At 40.0% G+C, this 19,961-nt stretch overlaps 1 protein-coding gene across 1 annotated transcript in view; it reads left to right on the top strand.

The window, feature by feature from the left end:
* Positions 1-19,961, top strand: part of LOC307176391 (uncharacterized protein) — a gene marked incomplete at both ends in the record, with an annotated part of 105,889 nt that overhangs the window by 18,108 nt on the left and 67,820 nt on the right. Inside the window, one exon of the mRNA XM_079902420.1 lies at positions 9,422-9,489. Coding sequence (XP_079758546.1) covers positions 9,422-9,489 — 68 coding nt within the window. The remainder of the gene's footprint in view (positions 1-9,421; positions 9,490-19,961) is intronic.

Here is a 19,961-nt window from a genome sequence, read left to right as displayed (position 1 = left end):
TGCATGTTGTGAGAATAAGAAATTCATTACACGAATTAAGCTTCACACAATTATGCGAGGAGCTGGGGAAGTGAAGGCACAGAAGGGAAAAGTGGAGGACCAGAGAGCGAAGCACTAAACCAGGCCTCCTGAAGCACTGTGGCACATGGACATGGTAGAGCTTGCAGAGAAATCATGAAGCCAACACACATCTGCCCAAATGGACGAAGGGGGAGCTAATGGGGAGGTAAATGGGAGGCAGGGGCCTCTGTGCAGCTCTTGCCTTTACAAGTCTGCACCCAAGCAGCTGGAGTGATCTTGGGGCCCCTGTGAGTCAGTGGGTTCAACAGCTGGAAAGACGAACTGGACAAGAAGTGAAGTGAAGTGAGGAAAATCTGGGAAAGTGAAGGTGCAGTGGGAAATTTAGAAGATCAGAGTCGAACAGACTCTCCTGGTTTCATCATTCTCTATTGTGAACCTAAGAACCTTAATTAATTTTTGTGAAAATTTCTATTTTTCTAGTTGTAAAACATAGATGAAATATTTACACTAGGGATTGCTTGCCTACCCCTAATATTTTTTTGAAAACTATTTTACCTTTTTGCCAAATTTTAAATTAACAGTGAAATGTTTTCATCATAAGGTAAAAGAGTTTCAAAAGATGTGACTTTTGGCGTATCTTAATTATTGACATTTGATATAAAAATCGTATTACCATTCTTTTCAACGTATCTATTCAATATAATCTAAATGCTATAGTGACTTTATGCCCAGTATCATCAATTTTAAAACTCCATGAATAAGCTCTTCTTTAACAACCAGAAATTTTACATTGTCCCATTTTCTCCTTGAACTCATATTTCCATTCCATTTCTCCTACAGAATTTTATCCTAACATATTTTTATGCTTGAAGGTCTTTTATTGATCACACTTTATAGCTTTCTGCTATAAAATTATGTACATAAATTGAAATTAATTTTTTAAATATTCTCTGTGACCAGAGGAACTAAGTGTTATTTTTCCTTCATCTGGATTAAGTTATCATTCCAATAATTATTGGCTTATTATTGATCAAAGAAAGTTAGTATATTACAGAAACGGATAGGTAAACCTTGAAAGTAAAGTTGAATTAGAAATGTACATTTTAATATGTATAATACATATAAATGTATATGCATATATAACTCTCTCCTCTGACGGTGAGAAACTTGGATCCCATCATCCTTAAAACATTTACTTATCTGATCAATCCCACCTATAGGTAAACAATCTCCCATCACCACTGCCCCACCTCCACAACCTCTTCACACCTCTCAGCTCCGACACCCCACACGTGGCCACTGTGCAGATAGAAACCTTCTTCACTGTGCTCAGACAGACCTGCAGTGCTAGGCTTGCACTCCTATTTCCTCCCTTTGGGTTATTTTGCTCTGCCCTAACTACTGGCGTTTGGACTAAATTATTCTGAAAGGAAACCAGATAGGGAGGGGAGAGAGACCATGCATGTTTACAAATCTTAACTCTTTAATTCTGAAATAGACATTGGACGTAATTGGACACAGCCTTTCTATGAGTTTCTATGAGAAATAACCTACAGTACCCTTCACTATTTACTACTGACATACTTTTGTTGCTTTCTTCTCAGGATTCTCCTCAGTATCCACAATTTCGTTGGGAAGAATTAGGGAGTTAGAAGAAGATAGGTCTTGAAAGACGATTGTCACCTCTTTAATCCAACTCTACAAATATATCTGATTTCAGAGTATTCCAACACAGGCAAAATACCCTATTTCTAATGCCCCAGTTTGTCTAGAATAGCAAAATGTCTTAGAAAAGACAAAAGCCTTATCAAGAGTTTATGTTGATGTGGTTGAGCAAGGTTTTACATACTTTTCTCTAAGAGTTGGGATGGGTGAAACACAACCCTCTCTTTTGTAATATGAGGGAAGTTTGATTGTGAGAAGGGGAGATGGAAGAAATAAACCAAATGATGCCTTGACCACAGGCCTATTCTCAGGCAGCTCAATTTTTGCAAAAACTAGAAATTGAGAATATGAAAATGGATTTTCTTAAATTGTCCACTGCCTACCAAGTTCTTGGAAAGCCTTCACGGACACTCAGAGGCATATCTACCTAATTTGGCAATTATTGGCCTATGTGTTTGTCTTAGTCAATTTGGGTTGCTACAATGAAGTACCATAGGCTGGATGGGTTATAAACAACAGAAATTTATTTCTCATAGTTCTTCAGGCTGAGAATCTGAGATCAGGGTTTCTGGTGAGAGCCCTCTTCTGAATTGTAGATGGCCACATTCTTGTTGGATCCTCATATGGTAGAAAAAGCTTCTCTGGCCTCTTTTTATAAGGGCACTGGTCCCTTTCATGAGGGTTTTACCCTCATGACCTAATTACCTCCCAAAAGCCTTACCTCCAAATACCATCATATTGGGTATTAATATTATTAATAAGTGTTCCCCACCAGCTAATATTAACAGTAGCTGGTGGGGGATTAAATTTTAACATATGAATTTTGTGAGGGGAACACAGACATTCAGTCCATAACAGTACTTTAAAAAATTAGAAGTAGCAATAAATTTTAGTGAAATGATGGCTGTGAAAAAAACAAAGTAATTCGTGCAGATAATCAACAACATGCACAGATGAGAATGAAAAGAAGTATGTTAAAATGTTATTCATCAGTGAGAATTAAGTAGGAATTACATTCTACTTCTATCAGATAGAACATATAATGGGCAATACAAAAATCATTTAAAAAAATTTGTATCAAAACTTTTTGACTTTTTAAATCCAGTTTTCATATTAATACTCATCTCTGTCACATTATTTTAGATGTTTAATGAAAATTACCTCAACTATTTAGATTTAAGATGTTAAATCTTAAAGGCATGAAATATTTTTAGGAGTTGGGGTGAACTCATTCACCCTTGTTGTTTCATTATTCAGCAAATAGTTGAATGCCTACCAAGAGCTCAGTGCAGAGCCAAACACAGGGGATATAACAGTGAGTGAAATTCAGTATGGTCGCTGCATCCGTGGAGATACAGTCTAGAACCCTTTGATGAAAGCAAAAGGAGCCATAACTTAGGCAAGAAAATGAGATCCACACGCAGAGCATCGATTAGCCAGAATGAAAGACAGGCTTTAGAGTGTCTCTGTGGCTTTCAGCTTCAGGAACCTGAGAACCCTCTTTTTGAGATGGTTCCATTGGATCATCCAGTCATGGACACCTCCTGCACCTATGGATCTTTGGTCTTATTTAAATCCCTCAGGGGGTGAATGTGGCTGATGTAGCCTGGGTTGTGTTTCTACCTCTGGGAATAGTTGGGTGACTGTAATAGGCAGTTTCACCATGATCACAAAGAAGGAAGTTCCTTAAAGGTTAAAAAATTAAAAAATAGTAGGGAGGGCAGGGTTTCTACTGAAAGAAAAAGAAAAAGTATATTGGGGGAAGGATGTCCACTCCAGTTTTCAACCATGAACCAAAATCTGTATCTGGTTCATCTTCTTATATAAAAGTCAGCTCATAAGTTTCTAATAGTTTACATTTTAAAACTCTGAATCAGCACCTACAATGCTGTTCCTCTCCTCTGCTCCTCTCCCTTCTCATCCCTTTTCTTTCCTTCTCCTGTTCTCTCCTGTCTCTCTCTCTAAATATCTAGACAATATTGGCCTGCTTTCCTTGAGAGGATCCCTAACCATCTTTATATAAAATTTATTTAAAAGTCAATGCTGTAATAATTTTCTGTAAGTATATTAAAATAGAGCTATAATGTAGAGCTTTATAAAGAATCTTTTTCATACACACATACATTTGCCATATGAGTCACCCATGAATGCTATTCTCATTGTGCAACACATTACATAGAGAAGCAGTTCAGTCACCAACCAGTGCCTGCAATTTGTATCATCTGCACTTGTGACCTGTTCATGTCTAGGGTGAAAGAAGTGCTCCATGGGAACTGCTGAGGTTTACAAAGCAAAGGGCCGTGCAAGGGAAGCAGTGAGATCCAGCTCATAAAACACTGGTTTTCTTTTACTGCACCCTATGTTCATACAATGTTTTGATCTTAAAGTCATTCTAAAATTTTTGTTGTGTTTTTATTTCCCTATTAATAACCATTTCGGTAGTTCTGGAGGCTAATTAGTTGACCTCAATGTGGAACCTTTGCACTGATCTTTTATTTTCAATATTTACCAAGAATGACAAATTTCAGCCATTGCACGGATATTACATTCCTTGGTTCGAGGCTCATATTTAGAACCAGTGTTTGTTTTCTCTGTCCATGGACTCTTAATATGCATGGCATGTCTCTCCTGAGTGGCCGCCAAATTTCCCTCAGGCTGGACTTTTTTTTTTTTTTTTTAAGATGCTTATTGGAGTATAATTGCTTTACAATGGTGTGTTAGTTTCTGGTTTATAACAAAGTGAATCAGTTATTCATATACATATGTTCCCATATCTCTTCCCTCTTGCGTCTCCCTCCCTCCCACCCTCCCTATCCCACCCCTCTAGGTGGTCACAAAGCACTGAGCTCATCTCCCTGTGCTATGCGGCTGCTTCCCACTGGCTATCTATTTTACATTTGGTAGTGTATATAAGTCCATGCCACTCTCTCACTTCGTCACAGTTTACTCTTCCCCCTCCCCATATCCTCAAGTCCATTCTCTAGTAGGTCTGTGTCTTTATTCCCGTCTTACCCCTAGGTTCTTCATGACCTTTTTTTTTTTTTTTCTTAGATTCCATATATATGTGTTAGCATGTGGTATTTGTTTTTATCTTTCCCTCAGGCTGGACTTTTAACTACCCGTGGCAGGCCTGTCTGGATTGGCAGTCACGTGGGCATCTGCTCATGCCTGGGTTTCAGCTGCTCTGGAAGATGCCTGTCCCTGGGTGGTCAGCCATTCCTCACACCACACTTCAGTCTCAGGTGTCCTTGACAGAACACACCTTTCCCAGGTGTCCTCAAGAGGTTATCCTTTCCAGACAACCTTTGGACTTACTTAGAATTCTCATTTTCTTTTCAGGCTTTTGACGATGTGAATCTAAGGTCTGCTAATTTTTGAGCTTGCCTTTTGTCTGGTATAACTTCTCATGACTATAGCCAAAAGAACATTGAAATTAATCGTATTAGAAAGTGAATGAACATTTGGAGACCTCTTCATTTAAAACATAAAGCGTTTTTTTCAAAATATGAACAATGTAAATAATTGAAACCTTTAAAATTATGCTCCCTCAACCCCCGTATGTAATTTGCATGATCATGCATGCTGTATCGTTTATATTTTAAATCAGACCATTCCAAACATACTCTCAAAATTTGGTGAAAAATCTATTTGTTTTCATAGCATATGGTTTAAAAGAGTTAAACACACAGCCCCTTTATTTATAGAAATTAGCATCTCACTGATGACACGTTCCACGTTCTTGCTGAATGCCATGTGCTCTGTACACGGAACTGATAGTGTATTGCTGAATATTTCTTGGTATAGCCCACCTCTCTCCCCAGCTCTCTATTACCCAACATTCCTAGAGCAGCCCAGGGTAGCTACAAGGTTAGAGCATAGTTATTGTAATGGTTATAGGGACAACGGAGTACTTGGGAATTATTCTGCTTTCAGCGTAGAACACACCTGAGGGCATGCTTGATTACTATGGGAAAGGAGTGCGAAAAATGCAATGTGCCAAGGAAATTGCTTGGGATTTCTAGATTTTCTTGAACGTTTTTGTTAAGACTTTGTAAAAACAATCATTCTTAAAGAATGTTTGGTTTTTCCTCCTCATTCTTGTGAAATTCTGCACTTCTGTCAGTTAAAAAAAACAAAAAAGGTGAACATGACATGGAACGGTTATCTCCAGATCACTGGTTCTCAGAGTGCCATATTCATATACTTTAATTGACCTGAGTTGTTATTTTAAGGAATTAATGATAGGATGTCAATGACTATCCTTCAGCTTTAAAGATGAATTAACAAATCAAGTCGTATTCAATGTGACTTCGGCTTTCTGGTTGTCAGGAAGGTCTTTTTCATTTGCCCTCTGTATGCCTTAATCTTGTCCCTTTCATCTTTTGTTTGAAGCTTTGAGAAAATTTACCTAAATTCTGTTGCGAGAAAAATAATTGGCAGGAGCTTACCAATGCCTTGTGTGAGTGGAGTGGCCCCTGTTACCTGTGATCTGGGCGAGGCCACCAAGGGGGCCTGGCCAGGACACTAGCTTTTAGTAACTTGCACTGTTTTAGGCAATAGAGTGGAGACTTTCCTTGCTGTAAGTAAGAATTATGTAAATTATGAGAGCCAGTGGTTAGCACTTGATACTAGAAGTACAAGTGACTGTTATTCTCTTCTTTATAAATTCTTGCTTTTGGGGGGGATGCTAAATTTTTATTCAACATACTTAGTTTGCACTGGAAACTTTGCACTTGAAAAAGTGGATTCACATACCCAAGATGTTCCAAGCATACTTAAAATTTTTCCAGTAGCTGAATCGAGCATTTATTTTTATATAAATTTAAATTAATTATATACATTCTTGCATTTTGCTTGAATTTCTTTTAAACATCTAAAAAAGTAATTTAAAAATTAAGATAACTAGTTCTAAGGTTAGTGGTCTGTACTTATATCCAGGGTTAATAATTTAATTTAGCTCATATGAGTTAAACAAGAGAAAATGTTTTAGGGATTGGCATCTCCAGAGTAAGAAAGATTAGAGGGAAACATACCAAAATATTAACAGTAGCTGGTGGGGGTTAAAGTGATTAAAATATTTTTACACTTGTTTGTATTCTCCAAAAGTTCTCTTGTTAGGCATGTATAACCTTTTATAATTAGAGAAAGAGGTCCTTAAAAGCATTGCTAAGGGCTGTCTGTATGCCTAGGTCTCCAATCCTGCTTTTATCAACTTTCTAGTTCCTTTTCTTTGCACTACAGAAGCAAATAAAAATACAGAAAAAATTTTTAGCTTTACAGATGTGTCTGGAAAGATCTTGCCAACCTGCCTATTCATGCCCACTTCACTGGAAGTAAAATTTTGCCCCAAAGCCTAAAATTTCACAACAATTAGAACTCCTATTTACAAAATGCAACTAGCTGTGATTTCTTTATTTCAGTCTGGTTAATGATTGTTGCTTTCCTCCTAAAATATTATTTCAGTCCTCAGAAACCTTAGCGACATGGGCATGGTGTGGGAACTGTGTCATCATTTTGGAGCATGGAATGTTCCAGGGGAGGAAGACAAATCTGAATGGAGACCTACATGGAGAACTCTGGGCAGTGAGAGTCAGGGAATGTGCTCTAGCAACTTAGATGTGAAAGGAAGGGCCTGGAAAATCTAAGAGATTTATAGAATTAAGAAGGCACATATCAGAATCAGACCTCACTGATTCAGAGTTAATCTGCCGGGTGATTCAGCCTTGGGAGCAGAAGGGATAGATGAACTGTATGAGTCTACAGGGTCTTATTGCAGAAATACCAAGAAGGTTCAGATAATCACCTCCCCACCAAAGTCTGTTAGAGCCTATTGGCTGATACTTGAATTATATGACTTTGGTATGTACCAAAGTATAATACCTTTAGCTGGAGTAACGCTTTTAGAGATAAAAACAGGGGATGGGGAGTGACTGCTGGTGGGTGTGAGGTTTCTTTCTGGGGTGATACAAATATTCTAAAATTAGGTAAGGGTGATCTTTGCACAACTCTGTGATGATACTAAAAACCACTGAATTGTACAATTTAAAAGGGTGGATTTTTTTGATGTATGAATTATACCTCAGTGAAACTATGATTAAAAAATGCCCTTCCCTTCTCCTCCCAAAATGATACAAGCTGTCATTTAAGTTTTAGGAAGAATACATAAATTAATAGCAGAGTTCAGGAAAGAAAGCAGTTTGAACATTTGATTGGAGGACAGATGAAAGGAGAATCCTCAAAGGGGCAAAGTTGAAATAACTAGAAAGTAGTGATGACTGACACTTTAGTCTAGACCTGCATAGAAAACCCCAGTGTCCAGAGGGCCCCGGCTGGTAAGGTAACCTCGTGGAGAAGTTCGATGATGAACCAGAGGGGGTGTGCTCCCTCTAAACGGGGGCAAATCATTATCACCATGTGAGACTCCAGGCTCACTTTTGTTGCAGATTTTTTTTAATGGCCATCTAGAGTTTTATGGCATATCTTATTTTTGAATGCTGGCAATCAATTAAGAAATGAAACAAATTTAAAAATCACGTCAGGACTTCCCTGGTGGTGCAGTGGTTAAGAATCTGCCTGCCAATGTAGGGGACACAGGTTCGATCCCTGGTCTGGGAAGATCCCCCATGCCACGGAGCAACTAAGCCCGTGCGCCACAACTACTGAGCCTGCGCTCTAGAGCCCGCAAGCCACAATTACTGAGGCCCACGCGCCTAGAGCCCGAGCTCCGCAACAATAGAAGCCAAGACAATGAGAAGCCCGCGCACCGCAATGAAGAGTAGCCTCCGCTCACCGCAGCTAGAGAAAGCCAGCACGCAGCAGCGAAGACCCAACGCAGTCAAAAATTAATTAATTAATTTTAAATAAATAAAATTAAAATAAAAATCAGAAGTCAAAAAACACTTGTTTGGGGATTCTGGAATGGTCACACGGGTGTTTCCTACCCCAAGGCTAAGCCCTGGACTCGTTGAGGAGTTGACAGGATGATTTGAAGGGCAGAGGAGCATTTCCATAATTCCCATCTTAACATCCAATTGTCCCAGCACCTTTTATTGAATAAACCTTCCTTCCTCCCTGATCTGCTAGGCAACGCCGCTGCTATCAAATTTCTGTATATGCAAGGGCCCTTATCTGGGCATTCATTTCTATTTCACTGTTGATTTGTCTATCCATGAGCTGTTATCAAGTGTACTAAATCCTATAGCTGTGTAATACATCCTGCTGTATACATATGTGCACACATGTATGTACACACACACATATATACACACACACACAGTCATACATATACACACACTCATATATATAGTATTTTTAAAACAATCTCAAATTTATAAAAAATTGCAAGTGCAATACACATAAAACATGTTTTGTTCCTGAGTAATTTGAGCTAAACTTACAACTTTATGCCACATCACACCCAAACACTTGAGTGTTTATTTCCTACAAACAATGACAGTCTCCTATGCAACCTCAATACAGCCATCCAAATCAGGAAATTCACATTGATACACTATTGACATGTAATCCACATAGCTTTTAAAGTCTGCCAGTCATCCTAGTAATGTCCTGGATAGTGAGAGGATTCACTTCAGAATCATGTTGCATTTTGTTGTCATGTCTTTCTGGATTTCTTCAGCCTGCAATAGTTCCTCAATGCTTCCTTAAATTTTATGACTTTGACACTTGGAAAGATATATTTTAGAATATCCCTCAATTGGCTCTGTCTCATTTTTAGGTTCAGTTTGTTCTTTGGCAAGAATATAGAAGAAATGATGCTGCACTATCCTCCTTGCATCCTATCAGGTAATGCATGATTGATTATTTTTCGGGTTATGTTTTACAGATGCTGTTCACTTTGATTAGTTGATTAATATGGTGCATGCTCGTTTCTCCCTGTAAAAAGTAATCTTTCTTCTTTTGTAATTAAGAAGTTTCATTGTTGGGAAAAACTTGGAAACTGTGAATATTGCGTTCCTCGAGAAAGTTTTATTCATTCATTTGTTCATTTATTTAGATTAGTGTAGCTGCATGATTTCTAATTTATTAAAAAGGGTATACTCCATTCCTGTCATTCTTTGTTTTAATACTCAAATTATCTAATATTTGGCCAGTTGAAACTACTTCAAGATGGAGTCTGTGTTCAGTGTGTGTGTGTGTGTGTGTGTGTGTGTGTGTGTGCTTAACAATTATTTTTATTGGAGTATAATTGCTTTACAATGTTGTGATAGTTTCTACTGTACAACGAAGTGAATTAGCTATATGTATACATATATCCCCTCCCTCTTGAACCTCCCTCCCACCCTGCCCAAACCCACCCATCTAGGTCACCACACAGCACCTAGCTGAGCTCCCTGCACTATACAGCAGGTTCCCACTAACTATCTGTTTTACACATGGTGGTGTATTTATGTCAATCCCAATCTCCCAATTCATCTCACCTTCCCCTGTCCCCCCAAAAGTTGTGCTACTGCACCTTAATATTGCAGTAATTTAGTAAAACTTTCATATTTTAAAAGAAGGACATAACCCCAAATAGCTTTATTTTTTAATAAATTTATTTATTTATTTATTTTTGGCTGCATTGGGTCTTCGGTGCTGCACGCGGGCTTTCTCTAGTTGCAGCAAGCGGGGCCTGCTCTTCACTGTGGTGCGTGGGCTTCTTATTGCGGTGGCTTCTCTTGTTGCAGAACACAGGCTCTAGGCACGCGGACTTCAGTAGCTGTGACACGCAAGCTCAGTAGCTGTGGTGCACGTGCTTAGTCTCTCCGTAGCATGTGAGATCTTCCCGGACTAGGGCACGAACCCACGTCCCCTGCGTTGACAGGTGGATTCTTAACCACTGCGCCACCAGGGAAGCCCGCAAATAGCTTTATGAATAAAGGATCTTTTATGATTGGGTACCATATGTCAAGGGAAACCCCGACCTCTCACCAGCCTGATATCAGAGCATCTTGACCAGGGGAAATTCTAAGAGCTTCCAAATATCAAACACATCTGTTTCTCAGATCACATCCAAACACAAGGAGATCAAGGCTTATAAGAGCACTGATATCATTAATTCCAATAACTTTTATATTTTTACTACTAATAAGTAACTAGTTTAATCAAATGTTTTGCTAAATTAAACTGCTTTGAAACATCTGCTTTTCCTCCCCAAATTAGCAGAGTATAAATAAAAGAGATTAAGCAGGCTAATCTTCCAAAGACCATAAATTACCTCTGATGAAGAAATAACAGAATGTCTTTCTTTCAATATTTTTTGTAAACAACATTAACAAATAAAGCTGAATTTCTAAAAAGCTAACTTTAATTTGGGGTTTTCATAGACTATTTTTAAGATTTTTAAATATATTGATTATAGATATTTTATAAATAACTATATATTATTTATATATACATATATACTTATATTACATAAAATAAAAAACATACTAAACGCTGACAGTGGAAATAGTTTTATAGTCAATTATTATTTTCTTAAGCATTGCATAGTGGGTTTGCAAACAAGAAGAAATACAAAGTGAGGTAGTCTGTGGAGAAATGATTAAATAAATAAGGCCATTTAGCATCTACCACTAGCCAAGTGGCTTTCAGAAAGTTCTTTAACGTTTCTGTAGCTTTGGGTTTTTAATCTGTAAGAGACTGAGAATAGCAGAACCCATGCCCTTATGAGATAGTGCATAGGAAGCATTTAATTTAATGCCTAACGCATAGTAAGAACTCAATAAATGTAAAATTTCAGTGAATCAAATCCTACTACTAGATGTGTAGACTATGACTACACTCGATACTGAATAGAGTTTTCTGTAGTCTAAATGAACACTTTTCCAAAGGATTGTCTTCTGCTTTATAAGAAAAATGATACATGCTGAAACTCCTAGAACCTTAGGTTGAAGTAAGATAAATATGACATCAAAGATCCGTTGACTGCTGATACAGCACCTCACAAGGTGGTAGTTTGTTAGTGGGGTCATTGGATTCTGGTTTTGTAAATGGAGAAATATTATTTTGTGTAGATCAGAGTAGATCAGGTTGTCTAGAATAGATTCACACTGAATAAAGTGACAAAAGATGGATACGTGAATCCAAATACCAGTGTGTTAATTTCTTCTGTCAAGCAAGAAATATTTTAACTCTCTGTAGAGGGTATCAATAGTGAATCAAATGTGTGGTTTGGTGAAGGGGGAAAAGAAAGCATCGGGGAGTGGATGGTTTTGAGGAGCAATATCCTTTACACCGGGTAAAAACAAAACTCATGAACTTCTCTTGTAACAAAGCAAAGTCCAACTTTCTAATTAATGGAACATTCTTTTCTGCTAAAATCAGGGTCTTTTGTCTTTACTCAGGCTGTGTGAAGATTGTTAAATGTGTGCTCCTCGATTTCATAGTTCAGTCTTCTTTGGTTTTTCTTTTTCCTTAAGATTTTTGATGTGGACCATTTTTAAAGTCTTTATTGAATTTGTTACAATATTGCTTCTGTTTTGGTTTTTTGGCTGTGAGGCATGTGGGATCTTAGCTCCCTGATCGAACCCACACCGCCTGCATTGGCAGGCAAAGTCTTAACCACTGGACTACCAGGGAAGTCCCCACTCTTCTTTGAAAATCGTTGTGGCAGGCTACATTTTTCAAAGATAGCTGCGACAATCTCTGTATCTTACATGTTGCTCTTTCCAGTCCCCAGTAGGAGGTAGAGACAGTATCTCAGTTTCCTTTAGTCTGGGTGAGCCCTGTGACTGCTCCAGTCAACAGAGTATAGCAGAGGGTATGCCGAATGCCTCCAGAGGTAGCTTCATTAGGCCTGGCAGCTTCTTCCTGATCTTGGAACACTGCCTTTAGGATGCTCCTCAGGGACCCTGTGGGTACCATGGATAGACACTCCAGCTGCAGTCTCAGCTGAGCTCCCAGCCTATAGCCAGCATCAACCACCAGTCCCATGTGTAAGCCGTCTTGAATGTCCAGCCCATGTTAGCTAACCATAGCCCCATGTTCCATCTGACCACAAGGGCACGAGAGACCAATCAAGAGCTGTCCCGATGAGAACAGTCAAACCACAGAACTGTGAGAAACAATACGTTGTTTTCCTAAGCCACTAAGTTTTGGTATAGATTCTAGAAACAATTATCTACCATCCCACAGTCCATCTTTTGCTTCAGCTAGGTTGGGATATTGAATAAGCTTTTTAATCTTTTGTATTCAGTTATTCAGTAGTGACTTTCTCAAGCCTTCTTCATTCTTTTTTTTTTTAATGTATTTATTTTTATTTTTGGCTGCATTGGATCTTCGTTGCGGTGCGCGGGCTTCTCATTGTGGTGGCTTCTCTTGTTGAGGAGCACAGGCTCTAGGTGTGTGGGCTTCAGTAGTTGTAGCATGCGGGCTCAGTAGTTGTGGCTCACGGGCTCTAGAGCGCAGGCTCAGTAGTTGTGGTGCACGGGCTTAGTTGATCCGTGGCATGTGGGATCTTCCCGGACCAGGGCTTGAATCCGTGTCCCCTGCATTGGCAGGCGGATTCTTAACCACTGCACCACCAGGGAAGCCCCCATTCTTTCATACAACATATATGCATTGCTATGATATATCAGGTGCTGTTCTAGATGCTGGGGATACAGAAGTAAAAAATCCCTTTCCTTCACAGATATTATTTCTTATCTTAGGGAGACAAACAATAAACAAAATAAGTTATAAGGGCTAAGAAGTAAAAACTACAAAACAAGGAAGAACATGAAATGTTGAAGGAAGAATTGAGTTGTGGAAGTTTTACATAGGATGAGCAGGGAAGGCTTTCCTGAGAAAGTGAGTAAGTACCTGCAGGAAGTGAGTAGATACCTGCAGACCTAGTGAACGATGAGGGGCAGAGGAGTGTGCCTGGTGGAAAAGAGGACAGGTCAGATAGAACAGGGTGAAAGGAATCAGAGACACAGGCAAGAGGGATGATGTTGGGCCTTTTGGCTCATAGTAAAGACTTTGACTTTCATTCTGAATAGGATAAGAATCCAGAGAGAGGAGAGACATAATCAGACTCGTGTTTAACAGAATCATCTGAGTATTGTGTTGAGAACAGACAGCAAAGGGGCACAGGCAGGGAGACCAACGAGGAGACTATTGCAGTCATCCAGATAAGAGATGATGGTGTCTTGGATTAGGGTGATGTCTGATGAGGGTCCGGGGTCTGAGATTTGATTTTACCCTACTTAGAAGGTCATATATTAAACGGTAACCGTTTCATAGATTCTGGCAGAAGACATGAGACTCTTGTGTCAGAGACAAAGGACTTTATTACTCATGGCATAACAAGCGGCATGAGCGTTGTGTTTCTGTTGGTTCCCCTTGTCTTGCCAAGTCCCTTGGAGGCAATATGGGTGGACCCAGATGAATGCTGCATAATTGGTGGGCATGTGTTGCAGCTGAGGAACACTGAGCTTGGGAAATCCATCTCATTTACAGCGGTAAGCAGTAAGCCAGCTTGCTCTTCATCCTGGAGGGTAACGTTGCCCATTCCTTCAGGTGGCTCACTGCAAACATAACCCTAAGAAGTGTCCTAAGTGAGGAGTGGTTGGGACCTGGCATTCTCGGGATACTTCGGAAGAATGTACAGGGATTCTCAGGTGGGTTGCCTGGCGGGTTGGAGAGAAAAGTAGTCAGATCCTTGACATATTTTTAAAATAAAGTTAATAAGATTCTTCTGGGGGCTTTGTTCTTAAGATATTTTTCTAAATGATCAACGTTTTATCGTTTTATCTTGTTTGAGAACAATTTTATCTGCAGAGCTCTGGGAGTACCTTATATTCACTTCCAGTACGCTGAATACACCTCACCCTACCCAACTCTAAATTTCAGAATAGTGCACCCAGGTCACAACATGCTTGAAGATCCTCAGATGAAAGAATAGATTAACATCTGAATATTTTACTTTGTCACAAAGTTGTCAACTAGTAAGATAATGCACTAGATAATGTAGTTTATAAAAAGTGGAGAAATTATAATTTAATTTTTTTCTAACTAAAGAAAACATTTTCTTGTCACAAATTCTACTACTTGTATCATCAGGTTCTAGAAGATAACCGCTTTTTTTTTTTTTTTTTTTTTTTGCGGTACGCGGGCCTCTCACTGTTGTGGCCTCTCCCATTGTGGAGCACAGGCTCCGGACGCGCAGGCTCAGCAGCCATGGCTCACGGGCCCAGCCGCTCCGCGGCATGTGGGATCCTCCCGGACCGGGGCACGAACCCGTGTCCCCTGCATCGGCAGGCGGACTCTCAACCACTGCGCCACCAGGGAAGCCCGATAACCGCTTTTTAACAGTGTTTTGCATTTGTGCAAATTTCCAATTATAATCAACTTCCCAGGGGATATTCAGATAACCCAGGACAGTACTTTTGCTTTAAACAAAATTTACTTTTCTTTTAAAATGCAAATCAAAAGGTGGAGGTAGGAAGTAAACACTGAAACCTTCCTACCGTCCTGAACTGGGGGTTGGGGGTGACGGGTGCACCTCTGTGAGGTGCTTAGGTACAGAGGGGAGGGCCGGCTTCTCCCCACTGGCTGTGAGTGTTAGGTGTCGCCTGTCAGTGCTTTGGCTGCAAGACACTTGCTGTTGCAGCCAACCTCATGTTAGATTTCACAGGCAGAACCATATGGTTTCAAAGATCTAGGCAATTGGGAACCAACATATGGTTTCAAAGATCTAGGCAATTGGGAACCAACATTCTCTTTGATCCTGCCTAACTTAAAGGCTACAATATGGTGTTTGGAAGTTCCCTCACGTCTATCGGTCTGGCGTCTTCGTTCTCACTTACTGAATTCAGGTCACTGAATTTCTTGCCTGGTTTAGGCCTGGGGCTCCACACTGGCCTCCCTCTCCCAAGTGGTCTGCGAATTCCCCAGCCACACTAAACTACCTCCCTTTCCCTCCATCTCTCTGTCCTCAGGGCCTGCGTGTGTTACTGTTCTCTCTGCCTGAAAACCTCGTCATCCCCCCATACTTCCTTCTCCATCTTACAGCCCATCCCTGGAGACCTCCCTTCATTGAATATGAACTCATCATTAAGTTCTCGCTTCTCCCATGTCTAGGCTTGGTGCCCCCCTAGGGATGGCCATGGCACCATGAACCTGACTACGATCCTAAACCAGGGGCTGGGGGTGATGGGAGGCCCACTGTCAGGTGCTCAGGTGTGGAGGGCGAGAACTGGCTTCTCCCTGCTGGAGGTGCCAGGTATCGTCCGCCATTATATTTTCTAGTTGTCTGCTCACCAGCTGGCAGACCCACAAGGCAGTGAGTGTGTTGGCCTTGCTAATCAATACATCCCAAGTCCAGAAAGATCTCAATAATTATCCCATGAACAAATAAGTGGATGGAGGAACAGGTGAGCATGTCAAGGTTCAAGAAGGTGTTTGTTGTAATTATCTTTAGCAACCTTTGTGTTCATGGATTGAAACTCACATGGCTCCTAAAGACATGTTCTTTATATATAATTTTCAAATGGGGGCCGAGGAGAAACACCTTTAATTCAATCAAAATGCTGTCAAAGGAGTTTATAAACCATTTTCTATAGTTAGGAGAGAGGTGGGCTCAAAGTGCTCTGTAAATAGGGTAATACTATACACCAGTTGTCCTAGAAAATTACTTAATAACAACTCTTTTGCTTTCAAATCTTTCCTGATTTTTACAATAAATTATATGGTCATTCTAACTCTAAATACTTCGGAGATAAAGGGGAAAGGAAGAAGACTTACACCCACACACACAAAGAACATTTGGAGTTTTTTCTGTATTTCTGAAAGTCGAAAATGCAAAGAAAGCCAGTGATACACCCCAACTCTAATTTGTCAACGATAAAATTTTAATTTACTCAGAGCTATGCATAATCATGATTGATCATAAAAGGAAAGGAAGTGATTTTGTAAGAGCTTCTTATGAAGTTACTCCCAGTCTTTATCAGTTACTCAAAGATAAACATTTATGAATTTTTTTTATTTGGGGAAGTAAGATTATTTCCAATTAAGAGCTGAAGATTAATGCTTCCCGGAGTTCTTTTCAAAAGTCTAGAAAATGAGTCGTTATTTTGGGTTGCCTTTTGTTCCTCATCCTTTCTTTTGACCTCAGCTGATTGTTAATTTAAAAAATAAATTGATACAAAACAATGAATGTATAGTAACTATGTAGTTTCTTTGAGAGCCTCCTCACTGGTTCACATATTAAAACACAATTCTGCGAACATCACATTCCCTCCCCAAAACTGGTTGAATTTATTAAACAGAAATGCAGGAGGATTAGTTTAAGTCAAGAAGTTTCATTTCTATAAGATCGCTTAAGCCTTTGCAATGAGATCATTTCTAGTAGTTTAAATTGAGATTTATTCCATTTGAAGAGCTCATCTGTCTCTATAACGTGGCTAAAATGTACTACGAATTGGAGGCTTTTTTCATAGAGGAAGTTGATTATTCAGTGGATACCTCAAGTTGAGTAAGATTACCCCAAGAGGAATTAAAGACTGTGTTTTATCTTGTTTGAGCTATACCCTAGTCATGAAGTTGCCATCCAGATCTTGACATAGGAGGCCAAGAATGCCAGGTGATCACCTCCTTCCAGGACTAACAGCGGGGCCTTCCCATTTCTTTCTTTATCTCTCACTGTCCCATCTTAACCAGTCATTGAGTCACAGTATAAACAATCTTGTCCTCAAGCTGCTGGCTGCTCTCTCTGCTAGCTTGGCCTATGTTCTCCTACTATCTCTCCATATTGCCATGCATTTGACGAGGAATAAATGTCCCCTCTGATGTTATGCATTAATTTCTGTGAGACCAAATCTGTGCTTCACTCTGTGATCTCCATAGTGTTAGCTGTGGCCTTTCTGAGCTCTTTTCATTGTTCTGTAGGTAGAACCTGATTCACCTAACTCTTGAGCAGGTCAGAATCAGGGTCCACAGTATATTAGCAGAATATTGTACTGCTGTAAGGCTGGTATCTGTCAAGCCAGGGTGAACCCCGGTCACCTGTGAATTCACCAGCTTTAATCATCCTCAAATCTTATGGAATTTGTCCAGACTGGAAGTCTTCCTATGTTTTCTGGTTAGGATTCTATTACCTTGACTGGGATTTGAACATGAAGAGTTGTTTGCTGGGCTGAGGCTCTGATACTCTGCCACTTTCTCCCCAGGGGCTCTTAAAATCCTGACCCCTGGTTGGCATCCTGGCCCACGACGGGCATCAGTCACCATTATGCAATGTTGAGCAGTGCCACTGCTTTGAAACTCTATTCCTGTTCCCCTCTCATGACTGGCAATCTTTTGCATAATGTGTTTGGTTGATCTCAATCAAACTTGGTTTTGTCATGCTTATGAGACCCCTACTTGAAGGGCACCTCTACACCCAGCTTGGTTTTATTAAGATAGACCCCACTCCTTCCTCATCCCCTGTGGCTCACTGTTGATGTTCCAGGGTGTCCTTCTTCCAAGGCCTCTTAGGTTAGGACCCCTGTAAAGCTGTACATCAAGTTCAGTTCAATACACATTCATTCATTTCTTCCCATGTTCAAGTATATTGGGAAGGGGGGGTGAGGATGGTGAAATGGCACAGCCGCAGCCTTGCAAGAACTTGTGGCATGTGTGCAAGACAGACATCTTAAGAGGTAATTTTAATGTGCTGCAAATAAAGAAGAGATTTACCTATAAGCTTGCCAACTGCAGTATAAGGACTTGAGTAATGCTTATTAAATTGCATCTCTGACATGGACGGGCTTTGTTCCCTCTCTAAGCACCACTCCCAAGCCCCTCTCCACATCATATCCTTCACCTAATTAATATCCCCCATGTACTTCTTTAGTCAGGAGAAAACCACATCCCTGATTTCTGCACCTTTGCCATATTCATATCTGGGTAACACAAGAATCTTTATGAGAGGGACAATTTCCTCTTTATTCCATAAAATCTTGCAGTGTTTAATTAGCGGAAAATAAACAAATTGGTGTTTAGTGAGTACTGTTCTGTTAGATGACATAAGACTTCTGTAATTTTTTGATCCACAAGGAAAATTTAACTTAGGTGACAGTTACTATTATTAGCATTTATCAAGTGCCCACAGAATACTAAGAATGCCTCAGAATAAATACAAAGGCAGCGTTCCATCCTGTTGTATTTACAATGAGATAAGAAGTATGTGTAATGATTCTCAAATTTTAGATCTTAAGCCCTTTCCTCGCCCCATTATGATTATATTTTGTAGCCTGGTTTTCTTTATACCCTCCAGCCTCTCATGACATCAGTCTCTTAACATGATAGCTTTCTCAAGGAAGGGTGTATACTTAGTGCTGAATATGATCAAGAAATAGTTTTATTTCTATGTTACCCAGAAAGTAGTATTTTCCTATATTTCCACAGTGCTTTTATTATCTTTTCTAGCCACAGTTATACATACTTAGGTAGCTCTTCCTGTGTGCCGGGCACTATTCTAAGAGCTTTACAACTTGTTTAATGCTCACAGCAAGTGCATGAGGGATGCAGTCCCCAGCTGATAAGCCAGGAGAGCGAGGCACTGAGATTAGGTCAGATGGAGATGGCTGGAGCTAGGGTCCATTGCTGTGGAGTCTACATTCCTCATCCCCACCACCGAGCTGCCTCTCCAAAGTGGCTTCAGTGCTTATTAGCACCTCCAGGAAAGGGTGGCATACGAGACGCTTATTGCAATGCATTCTTGGTCCACAGCCTTCTTCCTGAGAGCAGTTTACTCCTCATAACTCCTAATGAAGGAACAGGCTTCTCTCGATGTTATTTCTACAAGGTCACTTGTCTCTGAATAGACCAGTCTTGAACACAGGACTCCACCTGGGCCAATAAGGTTCTCTCTCCTGGGAATTTGGACTCAGAACCCCATCAGACTGGAGACTGAAGCTGTGTAGAGTCAAGGCTTACAAAGCCATTTCCTGCAGTGCTTGCTCGTGTGTTTTGGGCGTATCTCGTGCACTGCTGCAGAGAAAAGCAAAGACTGCATGGCCTCAGAGAGATGGAAAGAATGACTTTGATTACTGTTTTCCAGTTTCCACCTTGAGTTCATTGTCAGAGCTACCTGCTCTTCCTGCCTCGGCTTCATTGGATATGACTGTGTCAGAATTTCTATTCGTTATAGTCAAAGTTGTCAAGTTGTGGGCAGCTAACAGTCACACTGGTCATCTAGGTACTTGTTGGTGAACAAGGTTATTCGTCATTTATTACCATTCTCACTCTCATTCTCACCATTGCTCCTTCCCAAGTTTACCTATAAAAATAAAACTATTTCTGGAAAAAGG

Source organism: Stenella coeruleoalba (genome assembly GCF_951394435.1).
Source record: "Stenella coeruleoalba genome assembly, chromosome: 17".
NCBI lineage: Eukaryota > Metazoa > Chordata > Mammalia > Artiodactyla > Delphinidae > Stenella > Stenella coeruleoalba.
The sequence above is the reverse complement of the archived record's forward strand: the minus strand, read 5'-3'. Positions and strand labels throughout refer to the sequence as shown.